The sequence below is a fragment of the Notamacropus eugenii genome, chromosome 1 (genome assembly GCF_028372415.1).
Source record: "Notamacropus eugenii isolate mMacEug1 chromosome 1, mMacEug1.pri_v2, whole genome shotgun sequence".
In the NCBI taxonomy this organism is placed as follows: domain Eukaryota; kingdom Metazoa; phylum Chordata; class Mammalia; order Diprotodontia; family Macropodidae; genus Notamacropus; species Notamacropus eugenii.
The window spans coordinates 352,098,758-352,121,651 of NC_092872.1; the positions used below are offsets into that span (position 1 = coordinate 352,098,758).

The 22,894-nt window shown below is 34.5% G+C and overlaps 1 protein-coding gene across 7 annotated transcripts in view; it reads right to left on the reverse strand.

Annotated features, from left to right (window-relative positions):
- Positions 1-3,051: 3,051 nt before the first annotated feature.
- The window catches only part of PPP2R5C (protein phosphatase 2 regulatory subunit B'gamma), a 213,488-nt gene continuing 193,645 nt past the window's right edge, over positions 3,052-22,894 (reverse strand). For 3 of the 7 annotated variants that reach the window (XM_072630212.1, XM_072630219.1, XM_072630216.1), the window contains 4 exons: positions 19,510-19,611; positions 17,449-17,521; positions 14,136-14,252; positions 5,304-5,701 (listed from right to left, as the gene is read on the reverse strand). In XM_072630212.1, coding sequence (XP_072486313.1) covers positions 5,570-5,701; positions 14,136-14,252; positions 17,449-17,521; positions 19,510-19,611 — 424 coding nt within the window. In that variant the 3' untranslated portion in view covers positions 5,304-5,569. Of the gene's footprint in view, positions 5,702-8,034; positions 8,105-14,135; positions 14,253-17,448; positions 17,522-19,509; positions 19,612-22,894 lie in introns of all 7 variants that reach the window. The other 4 variants (XM_072630213.1, XM_072630217.1, XM_072630214.1 and 1 more) reach the window with 2 other exon arrangements.

The following is a 22,894-nucleotide window of genomic DNA, read 5'->3' on the forward strand; positions in this document are numbered from 1 at the left end:
TGACAGTAAGGTTTTTTATTTTTGGTGGTGGTGAGGGCGTATGGGCTAGTGAAAGTGAATAACATTGCCCATTTAACAACTCTCTGGAATCTTGGAAAATGGCTCTTGTTTAATTCACTTTAATGAATACAAGTTGTTTTATCCTGGAGTTAGTGAAAAGGGGTTAGCTTCTTGAGGTGATTGGCTTATTTGTACTTCAAATGCAGTTTGAAATGAAATTTGGTTTTTCTACAAGGTCTATTAGTAAGAATCACCAATATCTTCTACAATTTACATCATTTTTCAGTCCTTCAAAAGTCTGCTTTTATAAAAACCTCTCCTCCCTTGAAGATGTTTTGTTCCTATAATTAGTTCTAAAAATTCATGCATTTTGTTAATTGCATTCAAAGTGTTTAGTTTTCACTTGAATATTCTGGGAGACCTCACATTGTGTTTTTCAGATTACTGTGAAGAGATGCAGGTAACTGATTTGCTCATGGAATTTTCTGAATGCTTGAATTTAAAGAGCAAAAAAGGTTTTGTGAAATGAGGTTATCTAAAAGGCAATAATTTAACAGTAAAATTTTCTTTCCATATTTTCCTTCCTACCTAATAGTTTCAGTTCAGACTCTAAAACAAAAAATCACCAGTTAAGATTTGATAGAACCTTACATCTTATGTACAGAAGTAGGATGCGTCTCCCTCATTAGGGACCATTATGAAAAGTACCTCATAAAGGAGGCCATTTCTATTCTTACTAGACAGAAAAGTAAAAAGCAAAATTAGCAGGTAAACATTTGTTTCAGTAATCATCTGAACCCACAGGTGATTTTCTCCAGTTTTTCTACCAAAAATCTGTTCCCAGTGTGAACTGTACAGGAAATAACCTTGTGATTGTTTATACAACTAGAAAGGAGCTAAACATGGACAAATTCTAATGCAGATGGTCTTCGCCATAAACTGAAGAACCAGTAAGAATTTGAGATCCACTGACAAAAGCGGATTTTGGGGTCCTGTTGAATTTACTGGGAAGTCAAAAGGCAAACAGTCATAAAGTACTTATTAGCTTAGAGGTAACTTATCACGAAGCGCATTTTGGAGGAGATCATCAAAGCTAGATGTTGACTTTCACATCTTTGGGATAATAATCTCTCTTTTGTTGTTGTTGCTGCAGACCTCACAGTGGCCTTTTCCTACATGGGCATTTTGGCTGAGGTTCTATGCTTTTTCCAATAAAGCACTGCCAAATGGACTTCAAAAAAGATCCTGCCTTACTTGTTATTATTTTTAAAACAGAAATAAGCATAAGATAACCAAGTAATCCTTTGGACTCTTATTTGAGTAATTCATTTAGCTATTAAAAAACAACTGCAAAGGCTAAACACAGCCTCAGCATATTATTCTTTAACAAATACAAGCAATGTTAACTTTATTTAGATACTGGAACATGAAATCCTTTGTTCCCCCAGAAGTTGTATGAAAAATAACTTTAGGGATCCATGTGTTCATTAGTTGCTTGCTCCACTGATGTCGTTAACCCCTCACATCTCAATACACAGGCTTCATGGATGTGACGTCTTGTCCCGTGGTGGTCACACGGATGTAGGTAGTGTAATGCTATGTGGGTGATAACAGGGAGTAGGTACAGCACAGAGTGTGTGCTACAGAGTATGCCTGGAAAGATCTAATCTTTCCATCCCTAGTGGTGCTTTGAACATGGTAGGTGTTTTAAGAGTTGCTGAATTAATGTGATTAATAATTTAAGGGAAAGTAGCCTAGTGTAAAGATTTCTGGGTTCTAGCTGGCTCTGCCACTTAACTTGCTGTGACTTAAGTCAGTTCTTCTCTCTGGGCCTATTTCCTCCTCTGTAAAATGAGAGTGAATCTAGGTCCCTTCTGGTTTTGTTCTATAATTTTTTGTTTTAAAACAGAATTGTTACCATAGCATTACTTTTAAGTGCTGGTGCTTTGGGAATGGGATGTCAAATGCCCTCTTTTTCTTCATTATACTTCATTGTTATCAGATACCTATACTATTTAATATTAACTCTGAGGAAGAAAGCAATAGTGCAGCTTGGACTAGCTTTTTGATCTCTACCATGTCTTAATAATGTACACTACTACCAAGCTGAATTTATCTAATAGCATTCTTGAAACTCCAGCACGTTATATTTATGTATTTTTTTAAAAAAATATTTACATAACACATTAGGGTTTTGCAAAGTGCTTTCTAGTGGAGCACTTTTGCATGAGGCAGGTTAAGTAATTGTGGAAAGGAAAGTAGAACTTTGTTCTCTTGCCTCCTTTGGTGAGCACCTTCTCTTATTTAAGTAGTATTTAATATTTAATATATGTATTAATATTTATTAATCTCAAAACAATATTAGTGATCATGGCAACCAACCTAATAGGGTGTAAGAAAAAGATTATCTGGAATCCAATGTTATAGATGGCTATTATATTTTCAAAACCTCTTCTATTTTGCTTTCCTTAAATATAAGAATTGGCAAAACTCAAGTAATGTTATTTCTGAAACTTCTAAAACTTCCTTTGGTTACAGCTCATGTTAGCTAATCAGAAAAAGGGTCAGGCTGGCAATTTAAAAAAGACATCATTCTATGAAAAGTTTTATTTACAAAGCTTTAAAATGAGTTTATGGAGCACTTTAAAAAATAATTGTTAATTAACTGCAAGTCTCCTTTCTTATTTTCATAGCAATATCTATGTATTCTGGATGAAACAAAAACAAAAAACAAACCAATGTTATTTTGAGTATTCACCAGAAGCAGATTACCCAGTACTGCAGCTATATTTAGTTTCATGATGAACAAGTAAAACTCACATGTTCTTTATTTAGACCATATAATACACCATTTTTAGAATTTTAAAATTAGATAAAAGAGCATATTAAATGGCAAGTATATGAAGTTTCTCTTCATAAACAATGTCAGAACAAAAAGTCTTGAATTACAAAATGTTAAAAAATATGTAGGTACAGTTGAACTTAACATTTCACTAAAGCATAAAGTTACAGATATCATCTAAAGAAAAATAATTGTGCCACTTACCTATGTTTGCTGTTTCTATGAACGTTTTTTATTCTGTACATAGGACATTTTGTACAAAATATGATGTCTACATTTTTATTACTTATTACATAAACAAAGTACAATGTATGTACAATATTAAAATGAAGCCATACTAAAGCCACACTAAAAAGACACTTGTAATATTGTTGACATTCCTGATGCACAGGTATGTTTTGGAAAATGTAAAGATGTTGAACATAGGACTTCATGAAGAAAAAACAGTCACCAAAATTCTAGCTTACTTTTGATGGAGCAGTTTTAAAATTAGCTCAGTATAAATTACATGATATACCTGGACAATAAGTTGACAGTTAGCATAGCGAATCTTAGTACTGACCATGAAAACCTGAATGGACCAAAATGTCATATCAGGTCATACTTCTGACCTAAGCAGAAATTAGTTTCTCTCAAAAAACCATCATATTTATCTTTTTTTTTTTTTTGGTGAATGTTTAACTTCAATAAAGAGCAGAAATAAAACTTAGAGATGTTCTTTAAAAGCTGAGCTTTTACATAATCAACCAAACATTGATATATATGCTTTTATTCCCTAGGGCAAAAAAGGAGATTACCTCTTTCCAGAAATCTCTTGCACAAACATAGTGAACACCCCAAATCAAATCTATTGATAATCTACCAGCTAAAGATGGAAGTTCAAACAATGGTATATCAAAATACATAAGACACTGCTTTATACAATAAAAAAGCACCCTTTTTCCCTCAAAAGGAGAAGGCATCTAAACTTTTTTTAAAATTATAGATTTTCATAATGGTAAAGCAGATACTTTTCAAGTTTCACAGGAAGTATTTGTTCTTATAAAGTGGACTTTTCCACTTTAAAGCAGGGGCAGACTTTTAATTAAGTTCTCTTTTAATACACTAAATCCCCTCCCCCCCAAATGATTTTCCTCTGAAACAAAAGGAAATAAACATTGGAAATGGATTTTAAATGAAACTGACAGACAGCAGGCACTACATCTGCACAAATTATCTATATGTCTGCTTTTCACAATATCTTTAATGGATGCAGGAGACCTCATTTTATTGTTTAATAAAAAAAATCTTTAAAGAAGCCACATTTTATCTTCTTATGCATTGACATTTAACATTGAAGTTATATCATCTTACTGTCAGAGACAAAAGAAACTAGAACCACCCATTTAGAATAGCAGAACACATCTCAAACAGCTTTCAAGCAGGATAAATAAGTCAAAATACTGGCCACCCTGAGAGAAAATAAAAAAGACAAAGCACTAAGTTAGAGCTCCCTCCCTCCCTCCCCCGTGCTGTTTCATTTAAAACAAAAAGTACATTACATGCAAGTAAGTTTGTGGAATATATAGCAGCATTTGAAGTTCAATGGAAACAGATGCATTTTCATTTTACTTGTGAGGTGTATTTGTAACATGTGTGCTCTTTTCAACAGAAAAAAAAATATACATTTATGTAAAATTACCATCACTGTTGCTTCCTCTAAGCTCTGAGACCCACACTTACTCAAAGATATAGAACAATGTCATTTTAACACCTGGCACATTATACAATCGACGTTTAGTTTTGCTGGAAGGCAGCAGGATGGATTAGGCCGAGAAATGATTCAACTTAAAATGACCTTATTCTAACTTTTCTACAAAATTCTGAACTCTTAGAGCCCAAATATATTATTAAGGTTCAAGAGCCTGGATAAGGGGCAACAATGTTCAATTAAAGGCAAGATAAAATTTGGAAAATGAAACACTTAAAAAAATTTAATCCAATTCCAGTTAAGGTAGACAGAAAAAGCTTAGGAAAACAAATTTCTTCTACCATTTTACTCCTGGAATACTGGTGCTGTATTAAAGACCTGAAGATATGGCTTTAGATATATGTAAAACTATTAAGACAAGATACACATGTCTCTATCCAAAGTAAAGAAATAACATAGAAAAACAACAGCGACTGAGGATTGTCATAAGTCAACTTTTGTAAGCTGTGTGTTAAAATATGAAAGAAACATTTTCATGTATTTTAAAAACTGCTGGTATAGAACAATGTGGAAATAATTTCAAGGTTGTAAAGTTTTAAAATGTGTAATACTTTAAAGTGTACTTTGAATTCTGAAACATTTAACATTATCATAGTACCAGCTATTTTTATTGAAAATAAATTTTGTTTTGTTGGAATATGGAGTTGATTATGATCAGGGTGCTTTTCTATTTGGCTCTAATGTTTAAGTGAAATACTCATATTTAGAATATGCTGGGGTTATGACGGCACCACCACCTGAAAAACGTGGTCACTTAATACTTATCAACCCATGGTTCTGTAAATGGAGCCTGATAATTTACCATTGTTTGAACTACTGATCTTGAGCTGTATGCTGAATTAAGTTATTGCCTACAGAACTGGGTTGAAGAAAGCTTTTGACTTTGAGTACAACTGATTTGTATGGCACAAGATGTATGTATTTTCTACTAAGTCGAAAAGAATATGCCTCCTCCCCATACGTTCCATGGTGATAAACTAATGCCCATCATGTGATATTATCTCCTCAGCTCTGCAATGGGATTCCAAGGCTTTCATGGTATAGATATCCTGAGGCAGTTCTGACTTGCGGCGCACAAGAGGACGATCCTTTTTCTGATCTTTCTGTGCCTGAAATTAAAAATGCAATGAAGTTGGCTAAAAACTAAGCTACCTGGAAGAATGAAATACATTTCAAAAACGTGGTTAAAAATTGGCTCAATACATATCGTATGAAGATTTTTACTCTGTTGCTGGGAATACTAAACAGTAATAAGAGGATTTTTTCAAATGAAATAAAAAAGGGAAATAGTATGTGTCAAATGTTGACATTTTCGCATCTTTATTATTATTGCTTGTAAAAAAAAAAAAACAAAACTCATAAATCTGTCTATTCCATTTTGTAGACTTTTTTCTTTAAGTTTTCTGAGCCCAATTTCTGTCTGTTTCTTAATAGTCAGAAAGCCCAGAAGAGCCTTCCTATGTAACTTGCTGCTGTGGTCATTAGTCATTCTGTACTTAAAGCAGTGCAGTTTCATACAGTTTCAACCAGAGGTAAGTAAAGAGGAGGAATGCTAATTCTTCAACTTAGATTTAAAACCAATAAAAGATGCATGACTTACAAATTAAAGTTAAAAGGGCTATTTAGGGAAATGTATTTAATTATATTCCAATTCTTTCATGTAGAAAAATACATGTGTCCCTTTCCTGTACTATCTGGAATTTAGGATATGACTCTTTCTGGTAAATAGGTCTGCTTTAGTTAAATAAGGCCTCCTTTTTTGCTTGTGAAATTGAATAAATGTGGCTTTAAAGAAAGGAGTGTCAACATTAAGGGTATTTGGGGAGCTGATTAATGGTAGCAATTTATTTCCATCAATGATATTTTAAAATAGTAGTGAAAATAGCAATATTAATATAGCTTTAAAGCAGTAATAGCCTGGGTAATAAATACCAAAATAGTTATCCATTTATACTTTTGAGGCAATAAATTAGCAAGTTACCCAAACATAGCCATGAAGCAGATGTCACAAAAAAGTTCTCTATTTAAAAAGCCACTAGATAATTAGAAACCATATCAAATAATATGTAAATAATCATCTTTTCTTTCCCTTTGGTTGAGTCAGATATATAAGTATCTTAAAGCTGTGGGGGGAAAAAAACCAGCCATAATATTTAAACATAGTAATTAACTGTCAAAGGTGTTGTATCAACATCCAGATAAAATTATTCCTTAACAATAAGTCATCTGACAGCAGAAGTAGTCTAACTGTAACAGTTTCCTTCTTGGGTGTACTTTTTCCAACACATAACTATACTAACTTCTGATAAAAATGAATACGAAACTGGTGCACAGCTATGTAAAACAAAAATAAACTATGTGTTAACATCAGAAATTTATTAGAAGGTTACATCTGCAAAGAAATCTCTCAACTTTTTCCAAGACCATTTCAGGAATAGTTCTTTGAATGTGGATCTACAGAAACTGACAATATTAAGACTAAAAAAATTTCTAATATGATGTTATTTTAGGATTTCTTCCTGTAAGGTTAACTGTTATTTAGCTACCATAATGAAATAATTCCAACTCTTTCAAGGAAACAGTTTATCTTTTGAGAGTCTTTTTCTTTAGGGATGATGGCAAATGTATGGAATTTAGTTAAGAAATGGGTCCAACAGAAGCACCAACCAAAGAAACCCTAGAGGACAAGTCTCCATATGTACTATTAGATTTTTCTTTAAACCTACCAGACAAGTCATAGCAGCCACTAAAAAAACCAATCTAGAATATTTAGTCATTTTAGAGACAGGTATTTCATAGTAATCATAAGTCTATTTTTACAGTAATGACAATGATTAAAATTTCAAAACCGATGAATCTGAATTTAGAAAACTTTCTACAGGGCAAAAAACTGTGACACATACAGGGCTTTTGTGATTAAATATTCTAATTTAGAGGCTCAAAAAACGAATAAATTTATAATTCACAAGGGAGAAAATGAAAAAACAGAAGTGAAGACAGACATGCAAATCATCAGACTGAATGAATGAAGCTTGCTGGAGGAGATGGCAATCACAAATGTATTAGAATGATTACTGGAAAAAAATTATCTAGAAACAGATTTGAAACAAGTGAAATGAAAAGCTTCTGAAGTTTCCTTCAAAAGGCCAGACTTTGAAATAAATATTTAAAAGTAACAGAATAAAGTGGATATAATGGTCCATTTCTCCCCTTTTAATAGGGTTAACTAGCAGCTCACTATAATTCAATTCAGGATAAAACTAATAAAAAACTAGGTAAGGATTGAAGTTTCTAAAGGACAATTTCTGCACTACTGGCACAAAGGTGGAATGACATGAAAAAAGGAAAATACTTCATGTATACAATTACGTACTTTTTAAGTTCTGTTGTTTTCTAAAGTCAAAGTTTTTTAAATACACTGTACACGTTTAATAATGAATACCTTCACTTCAAACTTTTCTTTTTTACACCTTCCTTATCGGCAAGGGTGTAACTGTTTTTCTCCCGACCAACTGTTAAAATAAGAATTGCAAACATTTTAAGTCTCTCTGTTCAAAACACAACTCATTTTAAATTAGTAGATTCTATCTGATGTCCTTTATAGAAGCTCACACAAGTTTTACAAAGTTTCTGAATGAAAACATTTTGGATTTTATGTATTCTTGCAAACTCTTATTCCAATAATATTCTCCAGAGGAATGGAAACAAACACCTTTAATTAAGTATTAAATTGCTTTAAGTGGTTCCTTCTCTAGATGTTTCTTTTTATTTTTTACATTAATATAACATAACTTTCAAGTCCTATGATTATTTCTGATTTTGAATACAAATTATTTTTAAGGAATCAAATTTAAGTACTTTATCAGTTTGAAAAAATAAATTTAATAAGAAATAAACTAAAAAATTACGGAAAACCCAATGTGTACAAAATATCACTTTTGCACAAAAGTTAATGTGCCCCAAATTCAGTTGGAGTATTTCTTAAAAAAAAAGAAAAAGAAAAAAGGACATTTGGCTTGACTGAAAACTAACACAAGCAACTATTACAACTGTTAGTTCTCTTAGTTTTCCTAAAATATAGTGGCCAAGTGATCGGGGGAACCTAACTGGGAAAATGAATGAATATATGTATTAAGTAACCAATTTTTAAAATACTGTTAAAGGTTCAAAAGCAGATCCTGCCAATATTTTATAAATGGAGGCTCTACTCCTACTATCTCATTATCTAGAATAGCTGAAATTTGGGACAAGACTTAGTCCAGAAGTTATGGACCGATGGTTTTTGTCAGAACAGAACTATTTATATGGCAGCCTCAAAGATCTGGTATGATCTAAATTATAATTCAGGAAAAAGAAACCAAGGACTACCAATAAGTATTCCCTCTCTGTTTCCCCCATGTGATCACTTCCTCCATTAAAATAAGTCCATGCCTTATTTTTGTATTTATGTTCCCTATATTAGTTATTTGCATGGTCTGTTCACTTAACTAGACTAATAACCTTGAAAGCAGGGTATGCTGTCTGTCTACTTTGCCTACGACTCTGCATAAAGCATGCACTCAATAAATATTATTGTATTAATGAATAAATCCCTCTCCAAATGCTTGCTATTCTATGATGATTCTACAAGCCAAATCAATAAGATTTTGTTAAGTACCTACTATGTGCCAGGCACAGTACTGCATGTGGAGGTGCTGTGGTAAATGCTACCTATGTGAGAGAAGACATTCTTTTCCTGGTTACAAAACACACATGATTAAAATTGTTCCAAGAAAGTGCTAGGTTACTAATGATCAGTTACTACTTTAATACTTCACTGGGTAACTCCCAAATGATGTAGATCAAAGGCATAAATAGGTCTTTATGAGTTGCTAAACCTTAAACTGATCCCCTGATAGCCAACCTGTCCATGTTCAATCTAAACTTCTGAAGGTAGTCAAGTTATTGCTGTGCAGGTATTCGAACTTATTTTAGTCAGTCTAAGAGCTCATGACCCCTTGAAATAGTCTTTAAGAGCCCAGAATCAATCAAAATTAGACTGTAGCACAAAGAAAATTACTAAAGTAAGTGTCAGATTTCCTCAAAGAAGTACACAGATCATCAACCTGTTGGCATATTTGATTGCTTCAGTGAGGCTGTTCAGAGCAAGGTACCACACAAATCAACATAAAACACTCAAAGACAGAACAGAGCAAGGTACCACACAAATCAACATAAAACACTCAAAGACAGAACAGCCTTAAGGTCTAAGAACACTGCTTAGTTCCATTTCCATCTACTTCCCTGTTCTTCCTTATTTGACACTTTAAAACAACTCTACCTCAGTCTGCCCAGCTTGACTGGCCTGTTGCAGTTCACTGGTACCAAGGCTGCATGATGCAGAATAATGAATGGGGAAGAAAGAGACTTCAGTTCTTGTCCCCACTGTGGTCACTAACTTGCCATGTGACTATAGGCAAATTGCATGTGCTTCAGTGACATCATACGTAATAAGTAAGGTTTGGATTGTATTAAATATCACACACACATAGACAAAAAAGTAATACAGTTCTTGCACCAAAGGAGTTTAAAATATGGCATGCAAAAATATTCATGAGAGCTCATTCAGAGTGGAAGTCTAGGATCCTCTCTTATCCAACAAGAAACTCCTCTCCCTGCACTCAAGGCATTTAGATCCTGAGGTCCTTTCCAATTCCAAAATGCTATGGCATCTTTTATGGCATTTTGCATATTCCTGTTAGGTATTCATATACATTTTTCTTAATGTCTGATTGTATTAATTTTGTGACTTCTTAAAGAAATATGCTGTGGTGGTCAAAAGCTATTAAGTAGCTAGAGAGACCAGCAGTTAGGTGGTGCTGTGAAAAAAGCATTAGGCCTGAAGTCTGGAAGACTCAAATGCAAGCCCAGACTCACACATTTACTAGCTATATGATTCAATTTTCTCAACTGTAAAATGAGAACAATGGCACCTACCTCACAAGGTTGTTCTGAGGATCAAATGAGACAAATATTTGTAAAGCACTTAATACAGTGTCTTGCATACAGCAGACAATTAATAAAGGCTTGTTCCCCTCTCTTCTTCCCTTTCCTTAAGTATTTAGGTTCTGGGCCTGAAAGTAGCTTGAATGAGAAAATTCAAACTTTAGTCTAAGCTACTTATTTCCTTGGCTTCAGTTCTGACTTACTATGATATTTATAGATCAAATTATTTCTAATCCTCACAGGCATAGCCAAAGTTGTTAGTGTGTCAGAGACCTACGCTATTCTTACAAGCAAGGGCATCTAAATCCTTGGCAACTGCATTTGTTTGAAGCAACGCCGTAAAAGTCCCAAACTGTACCAACCCTTGCAATTAAAAGACAGGTGTCCCATCCTCATGGAGGCATGAAGCCTCCTCCACTAGATGAGGCAGGTCATCATTTTTAGCTTTCCTAGCCTAAGCTGTTACATGATTTGAGTTCATAGTTGGGCTAATTTTATAGTTGGTTGGAGGACAATCAACTCTGATTCCCCGCTGCATGCTATCAAATCATCAGACTTTCTGAAGAGTTATTACAGTGGTACTCTTTAAAAAACAAAACAAAACATTTAGACTAAGGAGCCAGAGACTAGACTTTGATTTCAGTGGTACAGGAAACTTCTACCAGTACAGGTCAGAGGTAGGACTTCCTGACCCCAAGGTCACCTCTCTAACTGTAGTCATGCTGCTTCTCAAATAAATTAAGCAAAACTGAAATGGTACTTGTTCACTGGGTCCATCAAGAAGAGTGAATTTAAATTCTTTCCTTCATTTTTCAAAAGAAGTTTAAAAACCCCCTAAAACCAAAATAACTCTTGGAAAAACTTAATTTCACGGAGCAATGAGTTATCTCACAAAAGTATGAAATCCAGTGACAACTAGATTATGCAACATATGGATTATTCATGTTTCCAAAGGAGTCCTTTACACCTTAAGCATGCAAATGTTCCTAATTTTAAAACTTCAGTGAGATGGAAAAAAATGCTCACTGACCTATTTCAACACCCAGATTTAGGGATGACATGGATGCAGGGTGTTCGAAAAAAGGTCTGTGGCTTTCTGGTGTTTAGTCCATAGGACTCTTTCATCAAACATTATTTAAAAACCACTGCTACATCTGCCTAGATCTATAATTAATTTGATGGAGTATATTCTGACTTACTGAATTTGAAAAAATAAAAACCCAACTATAGTCTTTTTTTGCATTAATTGGGCTTAGCAATTAACTGTACGCAAAGTGCAGTTTGTTTAACACCACACAAAACACAGCTCATAGTAATGATAAAGGATTGGTTTTTAAAAAGAAACATTAAACAATTTGTGAACTAATTTTGATACTTCTTAAAGGAATATGCTGTGGTAGCTGAAAGGTAAAGTAGTTACAGAGACAGATTTCACTAAATGAGGAAATTTCTTATTCTCATACAGATCACAATTGTCAACCTGAGTCGTGGCTGAAAAATCCATCACTCCATGGATGACATATTAATAACTACTTCCAAACTTAGCTAGTCTGGTGTTCAGATAACTGACAGACTGTCTGAAGGCCTGTTCTTGACACCATTCTAGCTTGGCAGGACCTGCTAGAGTTTTCACAGTTTTTGAGAGCCCAGGGTCATCTTTATGCTATAATATGTTACACTTTAGTAGAGCTATTTCTAAGGTCAGTTTTCCTGAATATGCTCATGGCTAAATTTATGCCTATGCATTTAACATACGAATGGGTGATCTTGAGGGAGGAAGTAAGAGAACTACTTAAATCCCCGTGAGAGGCCAAATGATCTATAACAGAAAAAATTCTCCTTGAAAGCTTAACCTGTGAAATAGCCTCCAAAGTGGCAGACTTGACATTCTATTTGGACCTATCACTACCAAAGACACACCAAGCTCATAAAGAACCAGAACTGGAGCTAGAAGTGACCTTAGGGATTTATTCCAGTTCTCAGGAAAGGGTCAGAGGTAAATGAGTTCCATGGCAAGTAATAAAGCCAGAATCTTATAACTAATGAAACCAAACTCCACAAAAACTTGCAGGCCAAGGCCAAAAGCACCTAGAAAACATCCATAGAAGGTATTATGACTGAAACCTGATTCACCAAGAACTCTGATAGCCATAGCTGGAAAGGATCTTTGAAGCAGTCTAGTTCCGGACTTGTATAATACAAATGAGGAAATGAAGCCAGAGAGTTATACGTCTGAAGTCACCACAACCAATCAATGGCAGAGACAGGAACAGAAAGTTTAGGTTTTCTGGCTTCCATTCTGGGGTTTCTCCTGTTATACCATGCTGCCTTAGCTGAGCTAACTAGGGGGCACAGCGGATAGGAATCTGGGTCTGAAGGAAGACCTGAGTTCAAATTTGACCCTCAGATACTAGCTGTGTGAAACTAGGCAAGTCACTTGACTTCTGATTGCCTCTGTTAAAAAATGGGGGTAACAACAGCACCTATCTCCCAGGGTTGTTGCAAAAATCAAATGAGACAATATTTCTAAAAGCGTTTAGCACAGTGCCTGGCACACAGTGGGTGCTACATAAATGCTTATCATTCCCTTCCGTTTGCCCACTATACCACGCTGTCTTAGCTGATTAACTACGATAAGCTTACACTGGATCTGTGATTTGACTGGTAGAGGGAATGCCAACATGTGACTGAAATTACACAAAAACACAATAGATCTTATATTCTAGTAGGTGGATTAATAGCAAATAATACTAGACACAGAGGGAGCAAGGGTTAATGGATACAATGCAGGCCCTCTGAGATAGGAAACCTTGAATTCAAGGCCACCTCTGACATGCACTAGCTGCTTGGTGTAGACTTAACTTTTCAATGACCCAGGTAATTTTCTAAGACTACTCACTGCAGAGAAGATCCTGGGGCTCCCTAGCAGAGAGAGGTAAGCTCATGAGGAATTCCCTATAAAATGTAAGTTCTTAAGGAGGAATTAATTGTCTTTCTTTTCTGCTTGCAGTGTTTTCTTTAGAATTTAACACGTTTGGCAATGTGTGCAACCCAAATTTCTGCAGCACTATTCAAACCCCTCCCCACCCCAAACAGTGTTCCTGTTTAAGTGGAGAGAGGGAAAAAATTATTCTACCTTGAAATTTCCAGTGTGGCCAGGGCAGAGTTAGTCATCTGGACAAAGAGAGAGATGAGGCTGCCTCAAGGTTAGAACTGAAAAAGCAGGGAAGCAGAAGGAGAAAGTGCTAGGGAGGCTGCTATTGTTTTTCAGAATAAGAGTTGTACAGAAGCTAAAACTAGTGTGGTTAGCTTTCAGATTACTGTCATTAAAAGATGAGGTTAAGAAAAATGCAGGTTTCAAGGTATTTAATTTAAAAAAATAAACTATCACTTAATACTAGTGATCCCATTACTAGATAAGATCCATGTTCAGTTTGCTATGTGTTTTATCAAATTATCATATTGATTTAAGACAAAGATACTGGCACATATAGCACCATCAGCTAAAATTGTAAGTATTTATTAAGAGTAGCTCAACTTATCTCCACATAATTTTACCTGACGTGACTCTTCATTGACTGTCTTTCTCAGCATCTGTAAATCTTCAAATAAAGGCCCATCTGTTTCCATTGCAACTGGAAGATTCAGGGAACTGGCTTCACTATACACTGTGTACTAAAATGCAAATTGTTAAAATCGTCACTGTCAGTCAGGAAGGAACCACTACATACTTCAAAGCATTTTACTGCCAGGTGAAGTAGTATTTAATTCAAGGAATAATTTGCTTTAGGTAATTTAAAAGGTTAATTATAATGTGTCTGACCAGAACGGAATACTTCTTAAAGTGCCCCAAACCTTGCAAACCTCTATATGTAGTTGCTTTCTGTATCCAAGAAAAAGACACAAACAGAAACTTTTTTTTAAACTGGGGAAAATGTATGAGCACTGACTAAGCAAAATGCAAGTTTTCTAAATATGTAACAATGGACATATGGTAAGTCATTAGCAGTTCCAGTATAAAAATAAAACAATTATGACACATTCCACCAAAAGTCTGATTTGGAACTGAAAACTAGGCTTCAATCGCCTCAAAGTATGTATTATTTGTAGAAACTCTTTAGTGTTAGTCTGTTATATGACGAACAGTTAATAGAACCTGTAAAATTTTCGACACAGGACAGCAAGCAATGTACTGAAATGCTTATAAAACTAGTATTTTCTCTTAATAATTTGAAGAACATATGCTAAGATCATTGTAATTTCATACTCTGAAATTTTAATCCATGAAGTATTTTCCATTTTCAAATACTATCACACAACAGTAAGGTGCTGACAGATGTTACTATGATTTAGTAACAAATGGTACAGACAGAGATGAGAAGACAGAACAATGTTAAATTCAGGGTGTGGTATTACAGAAGTTTGTAACTGCCATCACAAAGTGGTTTATTTGAAGACTATGACTGTGAGTTAAAACTATCACTTTTACATGATTGGTAAAGTTACAAGAATATTCAAAAGAATGACAATCAAGAGGATAACAATCAAACTTTAGGAAATTCAATAATTAGGAAGGAAGAAAGAAGAAGAAAAAACATTTATTAGGCTTCAATAAGTACCAAAAGTAGGTCCATATTTACTGTACATATTCAGTCCACACACTTGACTAATTTTTCCAAGGCAAAGCATAAAAGGTGCTTTAACTCAATTTTTGTACTTTATGCAAACACAATCATATAGCCTATATATTACATATGTGGTATGTGTCTATGTTTTATAAGATAGTGTCTTCAACTTCAAAGAGAAAAAATTCTCAGCTTGTGGATTTTCAAGTGTTTGGTATAGCATCATTAACGTTAATAATTTATTTAAGCAAGACACTTTTGCAGCATCAGGCACACACATATATAAGGCTTGAGGATCTCTGTCAGTTGTCCAGTTTGATGGAACCTTTTAAGAAACCTCCTAAGAGGACTTAAGAATATTATTTGAAATTAATTTGCTCAAAAAAAATTCTAAACACAATATACTAGAGCCTATTAAATAGAAAGTGCTTATCATAAACTTATACACAAAAAGAAATAAAACTTTAAAAAAAATTGAAAAAGTTACACTACATACTTTATGTATCATATACTATATACTTCAAATCAGTAATAAAATATTTCTATGTAATACGGCTTAAAAGAAGTTAACTTTTCCAGTCTTATGAAATGGTATAATGATTGAGATTTAATCTGCAGCTCTAATAGAAAGGTAATAAAAATCATTAGGCTTATTTTCATAAACATTTAAGAATTAGGAATAAAACTAGCTCACTTGTTACCATTCTTTTAAAAACCATTTTTGAGAATTTTAAATAACAAATATGTATTTTATGACACAAACCACTCTTAACTGTGCATATGAATTCTGGATCAAACATAATTTTACCTCCCTCATAGTTCCATTTGCTTAAATTAATCTTGAGATTTAACTGAGTTGCTTGCCAAAAACCTGCTGGACTAGAATGGTAACAAATGACAGAAAAGAGACTGCTCATCAAGAAGACCTTAGTGATCATATGTTACAAATATTCTCTAGTTTCAGGGAAAAATATACAGAAAGAGAAATTTTTTAAACTTTTCACAAAAAAAAGCCAACCAAAAAAAGTAACTTGTAGATCCTAGTAGGAAAAATTACTGAGTGTCTCTTTGCATCTTGAGATTCAGCCAATGATTCTTATCATGTTAGGAAATTATTTCTTTTTAGCAGAGTAGAAGGAAACCTGGAAACAAAATCTTGGTGTGGAAAAGACTCGGAGACTGACATTCAATAAAAGACATCATTAGGATCAGAGTGACATATCAAATAGAAGGCAGGAGGTAAGGAGGTTTCACGACATTGCTTTGAATTTACAAATACCACATATACACAAAACCAAAGGTCTCCATTTCAAAGAACTATCCCGCCAAAACGAGAAATCAATTTGGGAACTATGACTATTTGATAAAATCTTTTAATTGGCTTCAGTTTTAAAAACAATTTTTTTTTTTGATATGTCGAACTCTGATGAATGAAGATAAAGGACAGATTGACTGCTGGCTCACACAGCTGGGCAGCCTGGGGTTAATGGAAAGGGGACCAGATTTAGAGTCAGAAAGCCTGGGTTTAAGGCCTGGCTCCACTGCTTACTAGTTTTGTGACTTTGCCTAAGTAATGTGACATCTCTATGCCTCAGGCCCCTCATCTATAAAATAAGGAGTTGAACTAGGTGATCTCTAGTGTGGCTTTCCAGTTCTAACTCCTGTAAAATTGTAGTAATGTGCTGCACACTTAGTTATTATGAAAGAGTAAAGCAGTTCTAGAAGAAAAAGTCATCTGCTTTACTTTCAAGAAATTTAAATTTAACTTTAAAAAAAAATCTATTGTTTTAAAAGGAAAAAAGGAATGCAAGGCTTTGCTTCAGGCTTTTTTTTTTTTATTTTTTATTAAATATCTATGATAGTTGTCAGAAAAGAAGCAAGCTGTGATTACAGTCCAAAGACCTAAGGTCCAAATAAGGGTTTCACTGGTCTAAGGTCCAGTCTCTTAATTTACATTTTCTAGCTGCAACTAGTTCCATGACATATTTAAAAAAAGGAAAAACTTACTTTGTAAATTCTGAGGTAACTTTTTTTGGGGGTGGTGGTGATAAGGGACACACAAAATAAGTACTTGCACAAGAGGAAGTTTACAAAGTTTAAAAGTATTTTTTATTGCAGATAGTGCATATACATTATTAGTAGAATTGGTTTCTTTCCCCATCTCTTAAGATGATATCAAATACCTGATCTTATACTGATATTCACAAAAACCCCCCATGTTTTCATGTGACTCTTTTTTTCAGTACCTGGGGGTTGGACTTGGCTAGATTTTCTATTTTAACCCATGCTTCTTCCCGTTCCTTCAGTTTTAGCTTCTCTCTGAAAAATAGCAAGATCTCAAATTAAAATGCCAGAAAAGAGAAATTTTTAAAAAGGCTAATTTCTAAAAATAAACAAAAATATTTTTATCTCCTTTTTATTGTCTTTCATCTTCACTTCCAAATATATTCTACTTCCCTCCCCTAACTTGCCAGCTTTTCCTTATAATAAAGAATAAAAAAAAAGAGAAAAAACCCCACATCCAATGTGTCTGACATATGTACCATTCCAAAGTCACAGTCCTTCACTCCTGCAAAGGAGCAATGGTAACCTATGAGAGCTTATCACCTTATCCCAGACACTTCTCTACAAAGTCTACAATCTCTCTTAACTTGGATGGCATAATTTATATCTAAAGTAACATCAGAGTACATGGCAAAATGGGAGAGAGGGTAGAGTGAGCTAAAATGCGCAAGTATGAGTCCTTGGAGTCAGACAACCTGGATTCTGTAGCTGTGTGACCTTTGAAGAAGTCACTGTCCCAACCAGAAACTGGTATCAATGAAATATTAGGAGACCAATAGCAGAGGTTCTTTTTTTTTTTTTTTTGCTGTCATGAGCCCCCATGGGAGGCTGAAAGATTCCTCAGAATCTTTTAAAATGCACATTTTTTTTTTTCACATGCTAGTTTATAGATCCACACAGAACGAGAAGGACTAGAAGTACCAGTGGAGGGAGTACCCACACTGAAGAGATCATGGATTCAAAATATGTAAGTACTGATGGGAATGAAAATATATATGCAATCCTTGGGAATACAAAAAAGCTTTGTCTGGAAGAACAGAGACATTTCATAACATGAAATCTTTATGATATTTTATAAAATATGATGAATCAATGGGACACATAGGGAAAAATGATCAGCTGATCCATTTTGCTCATTCTCACTAAACTGGACTGAGCAACTGCTAGTAGGAAAAAAAAAAGGTTCATAATAAGGCTAAGGGCATGGGGGAAAGTGATTTCTGGCAGGATTCATTGTTGTTGGTTGTTCAATATGGCTAACTAGGGCTTTCTAACCTTTCCTGAAATGTCCTATGTAAGCAGATAGATTGCTCCTCTTTTCTTATCATTTTGACTTCTCTCCCAAACTCTGTTGTATACCCTTATCCTCTTGTTTCCTTGTTACAACCCTGGCATTACAGGTGTGACAGATACAGGTGAAAGTATCTCTGGGAGGCAGTGTGGGGGGATGGGAAGCAAAGTGCCAGACTTGGAGACAGAAGAAACCTGGTTTGCAATCCCACTCCTGACCCCTGCTGATTGTGGAGTTGATGGACAAGTCATTTAACTTCTCTGTGACAAATGATTTCTCAAATGTAACATGGGGAAAATAGTGCAGAAAATGGTTTCCGTTTGCAGCATATACTTCACAGGATCTTACAAAGATCAAATTAAATACTATGTGTAAAGGGCTGTGTAAATCTTTCAGCACTATGTGAATGTGAAGTTATCTTCCTTTAAATTGGTGGTCTGCAGCTAGGTGGAAAGGCTGCTATCTTTCCCATGTGATTGATGAGGCCTAACCTCCTGCAATGGTCCAAAGGTCCTAGTCATGACAATGAAAGTGGAATAAAGGGGAAGAAATGAAAAGTGGGGGAAAAGGAGAAAAAAAGGAGAAGAAATGGGGAGATGGAAATTAAGAAAACATCTTCATGTAAAAAAAGAAGGGAAGAGAAGAAAAACTGCCTACAGAGGGGAATCAAAATAACTTAAGAGTTAATTAATTACACTTCTTAGAATTTTTGCTGGTATTACTTTTCCTGGACACAAAATCTACCTTAAAGTATTAAAAAAAAAACGCCTTCCCTAAAGTATATTCACAAGAAAGTTATAAAAGGCCAAAGCTGAAGCTGTTTATCCTGAGAAAAAGGGCCTCAGTTTTACTTTAAAGTTAAGAGGATTTTTTCAGAACAAGCAATGAAAGCTGATAAGTAACAATTAGGAAGACACTGCAGAAATAGTACATTTAGAAGACCATGACTTACTTCATTTTCTCTGCTTTAAATTGTTGCGTGCAGTCATCAAACAGTTTTTGGTTCATCTCCATGAAGAGTTTCAATGCATTATATATCAAGCCATGTATTGTTCTACAAGTAAAATTTCAGGTTGAAACTTAATACTTTAAGATGAATAATGTAACATACTGGTCAACAGTAGTCAGCTGTCTAGAGAACTGGAGAATTAAATCACTTTGGGAGAACATTTAATTTGTAGGTATTTTAATTTGATTAGAATAGAAATCTCTAAAGATTAAACATAGCCTCACAAAAACACCTGTGTAGTATCACTTAAACAGAAGCCAGTGTTTGAAGTGTTTTAGATAATTTTAATAGTCTTGCAAATTTTATTAACAGAGGAACCAAAGGACTGCAGAGCCAGAAGGAACTATTAAGGGTCACCTAGTCCAAACCCTACCTAAAAAACTGAATTGATTTTTAGTTTTTAGATATTCAAAATGAAATTTTGATATTCAAAGATCAAGGAAAACTGTTCAAATTTATTCTTAAATTTCAATCATCTTTATTTAATCTTAGTAAAATAACATTACTTAGAGAAATACCTAAGAAAACTTCCTTTGTAGCTAAACTTCCTATTTGGAAAATATATTCAACATTATTAATCAGAGGCACTCAACAGTTATTTTTTATTTTTTAGACATTAATTACTTATTACTGACAATGTTCACATCATAAAAGTGATGAAAACTGTTTACTATTTTAAAAGCAATAATTCACAGTAATCAAATTATACTGAGCACCACTATAACTGCATGGTATATCAGCTTTTCCACCCACTTATTTGCTCATCTGTAATTCAAAACCTTATCCAGATTAATGAATAAAAAAAAAGGACTGTGTACAAATATAATAGTCAGTGAAGGGCACTGTGATATAATCAAAGACTCCCACTTTGAAATCAGGAAATCTTTTAGTTTTAGCTTTGCTCTCCAGTTGTATGAACTTGGGCCAATCACATCCCTTCTCTGGGCTTCAATTTCCTCATCCCTGAAGTGATGGGAAACTAATATGTAGGAGACACATTTTTGGACATGAGCAACATGGGAATTTCTTTTGGTTGACTATAATAAAAGTGGATCAATAATCTGTAATTTCATCAGTGTGGGCGTTCCTTCCATCAAAGAATTGCTATGACTGAAAGACTCCTTACCCTGTGGCTAACTTGGTGACGAGACTCTCCTAACTGATCTAGGCTGGTCCTCAAAGACATATTCTTCTGTCAGTTCGTCAAGAAGGACAATTAAACTATCTCACAGTTCTATTTCTTTAAGGTTTATAAAGCACTTTCCTCACAACAAACCTGTGAGATAGGTACTGTGTTAGAGCCCTTTATAGAGCTGAGAAACAGTCTTAGAGAAGTGAAGCAATGCCTTGTTTATGATCCCAGAGGCAGCACGTACAAGAATAGGGATTCAGACTGTAGTTTCCTAGATCGATAATAATGGGAGCTGCACAAAAGAATGGGGACCTTGAGAACGAGTGGATTCCCTATGATTGGAGGTGTTTAAGAAGAGACTTGTCAGGGATATTAAGGGGATTAGGGAATTCTTTGTACATATGAGTTGGTTCCTTTCAGCTACGTGATACTGTTTCTCTACGCCTACATGTATGTCACTCTATGACATGATGTTAGAGTCGTAATTTTATCACACTATGGGCAGTCCCTCCACTAACGCAGAAGAGAATCCCTTTACATCTAAAGGGATTATATATATATATGTGAAAAAATAAGCACTACTAATATTATACAGGCAAAACTAATATATGTTGTTCATGAACTATTGTGGCTAAAAAAAGATCTCTAGTCGGTGACTGTTCTGGTAAAAATGACTCTGTACTTGGGTTGGCTGATCTCTGGAAAATAAATCTATAATATAGTATACAAATCCATTGTACTTATTCTTTTCACTCTGTTACTACCTGTCAGAGCTTGCGCTCTGATGGTATAGATTTTGAGGAAAGCTGTAATCTTGGAGCAAGACTTTGGAGGAGGAAAACATTAATTCTATGAGGAAAAATGATGTTAACTGTGAAGGGGCATTCCCTCTGTCCTCTTAGCCTTCTGACCTTTACAAGGCGACTGACTCAAGCCAGGGTTCTAAGGAGGCCCAGTCATCCCAACCAAACAGGAAAGGAGCAGCGTTCATTCCTATTTGGACAAAACCACAAAGGTGTCAAAAATGGGAGCTTGAGTAACTGGACACAGTTTCTCAGTCACTCTTATTGCAAGTATTGGGGAAAAGTAATTAGACAATTATTCACATAGGGAGGCTCTTAGCTGGAAGGTTAGCTGGTTGGTGGCTGCACATTAGCCCATAATGGAAAATGGAAATAGAGCATTTGGAAACAATGAGCAGCATGAACCTTTTTAATGCTGAACATGGCCTAGGAAACAGAATTTTTACTTGCCCTCAAATATGCTTAGCTTTACACCACTTTAATTCAGAGGTGATTTTTTTTCTTGTTTTTTATAAGCCCACATTTACATACAATTCTTTGTAAACGTAATGCCTTTTTCTTGAAATGCTAAGGTCTAGATGAAAAAATGGTTAGGTGAAAGTAGCAGTGATCACCCTAGAAAAAGCATGTGTTGAAGCCTGGCTTGAAATCCTTTGAGTAAAATTAATGCTAGGATTGGGAAGGGGGAGTGGGGGTGGGATGGGGGAGAGGTTGCTTTTGTGAAAGGTATAGTGCAACTCAAAAGATCATGAAAACTTGATTTGTCACTGATTGGGCAGGACTATCATTCCTCCCCAGGTTATCATCACACTAAAGTTGTTAGCAATAAACTGTTAAAAGAAAAGCAAGCCCCAGAGGCCTGTGAATGACTGACATCACTTTCCACATCAAACTATTTTCATAAAAATAATGACTTTTGACTTGAATAGTAGTTTTAACCATATGACTTTTAGATAGCTTTGTTCTATTTCTATAGTGGCTATTGATCCCTATGCATGTATTCTTTATGAACACTGCTATAAAAAAGGTTTCAACGACTTGCTGAGTTGGGTAGTTATCATGGCAGACCCCACAAACTTCAGTAGAAATGACGATCGTCATACAGAGCACCTGAGAACTATGTGATAATCTAGACTTTATCATTTCAAAATTTTTTTTTAAAGAATATACATGCATGCCAAATGTCTTTTTCAATGATTTATAATATACGTTTTGTGACTGAAAACTTTTTTGTACAAGACTCCAATAAATGTTTTGATTTAAAAAAAAAATTCAAAATAAGTTCTTTATGTCTCAAAAGATATAATTCAGTAAATAAGCACTTGAAATAAGGGAATAGAAACTTAGAAGGAAATAAAATTAAATGTACTTATTTCTTTTGGATATTAAGTCC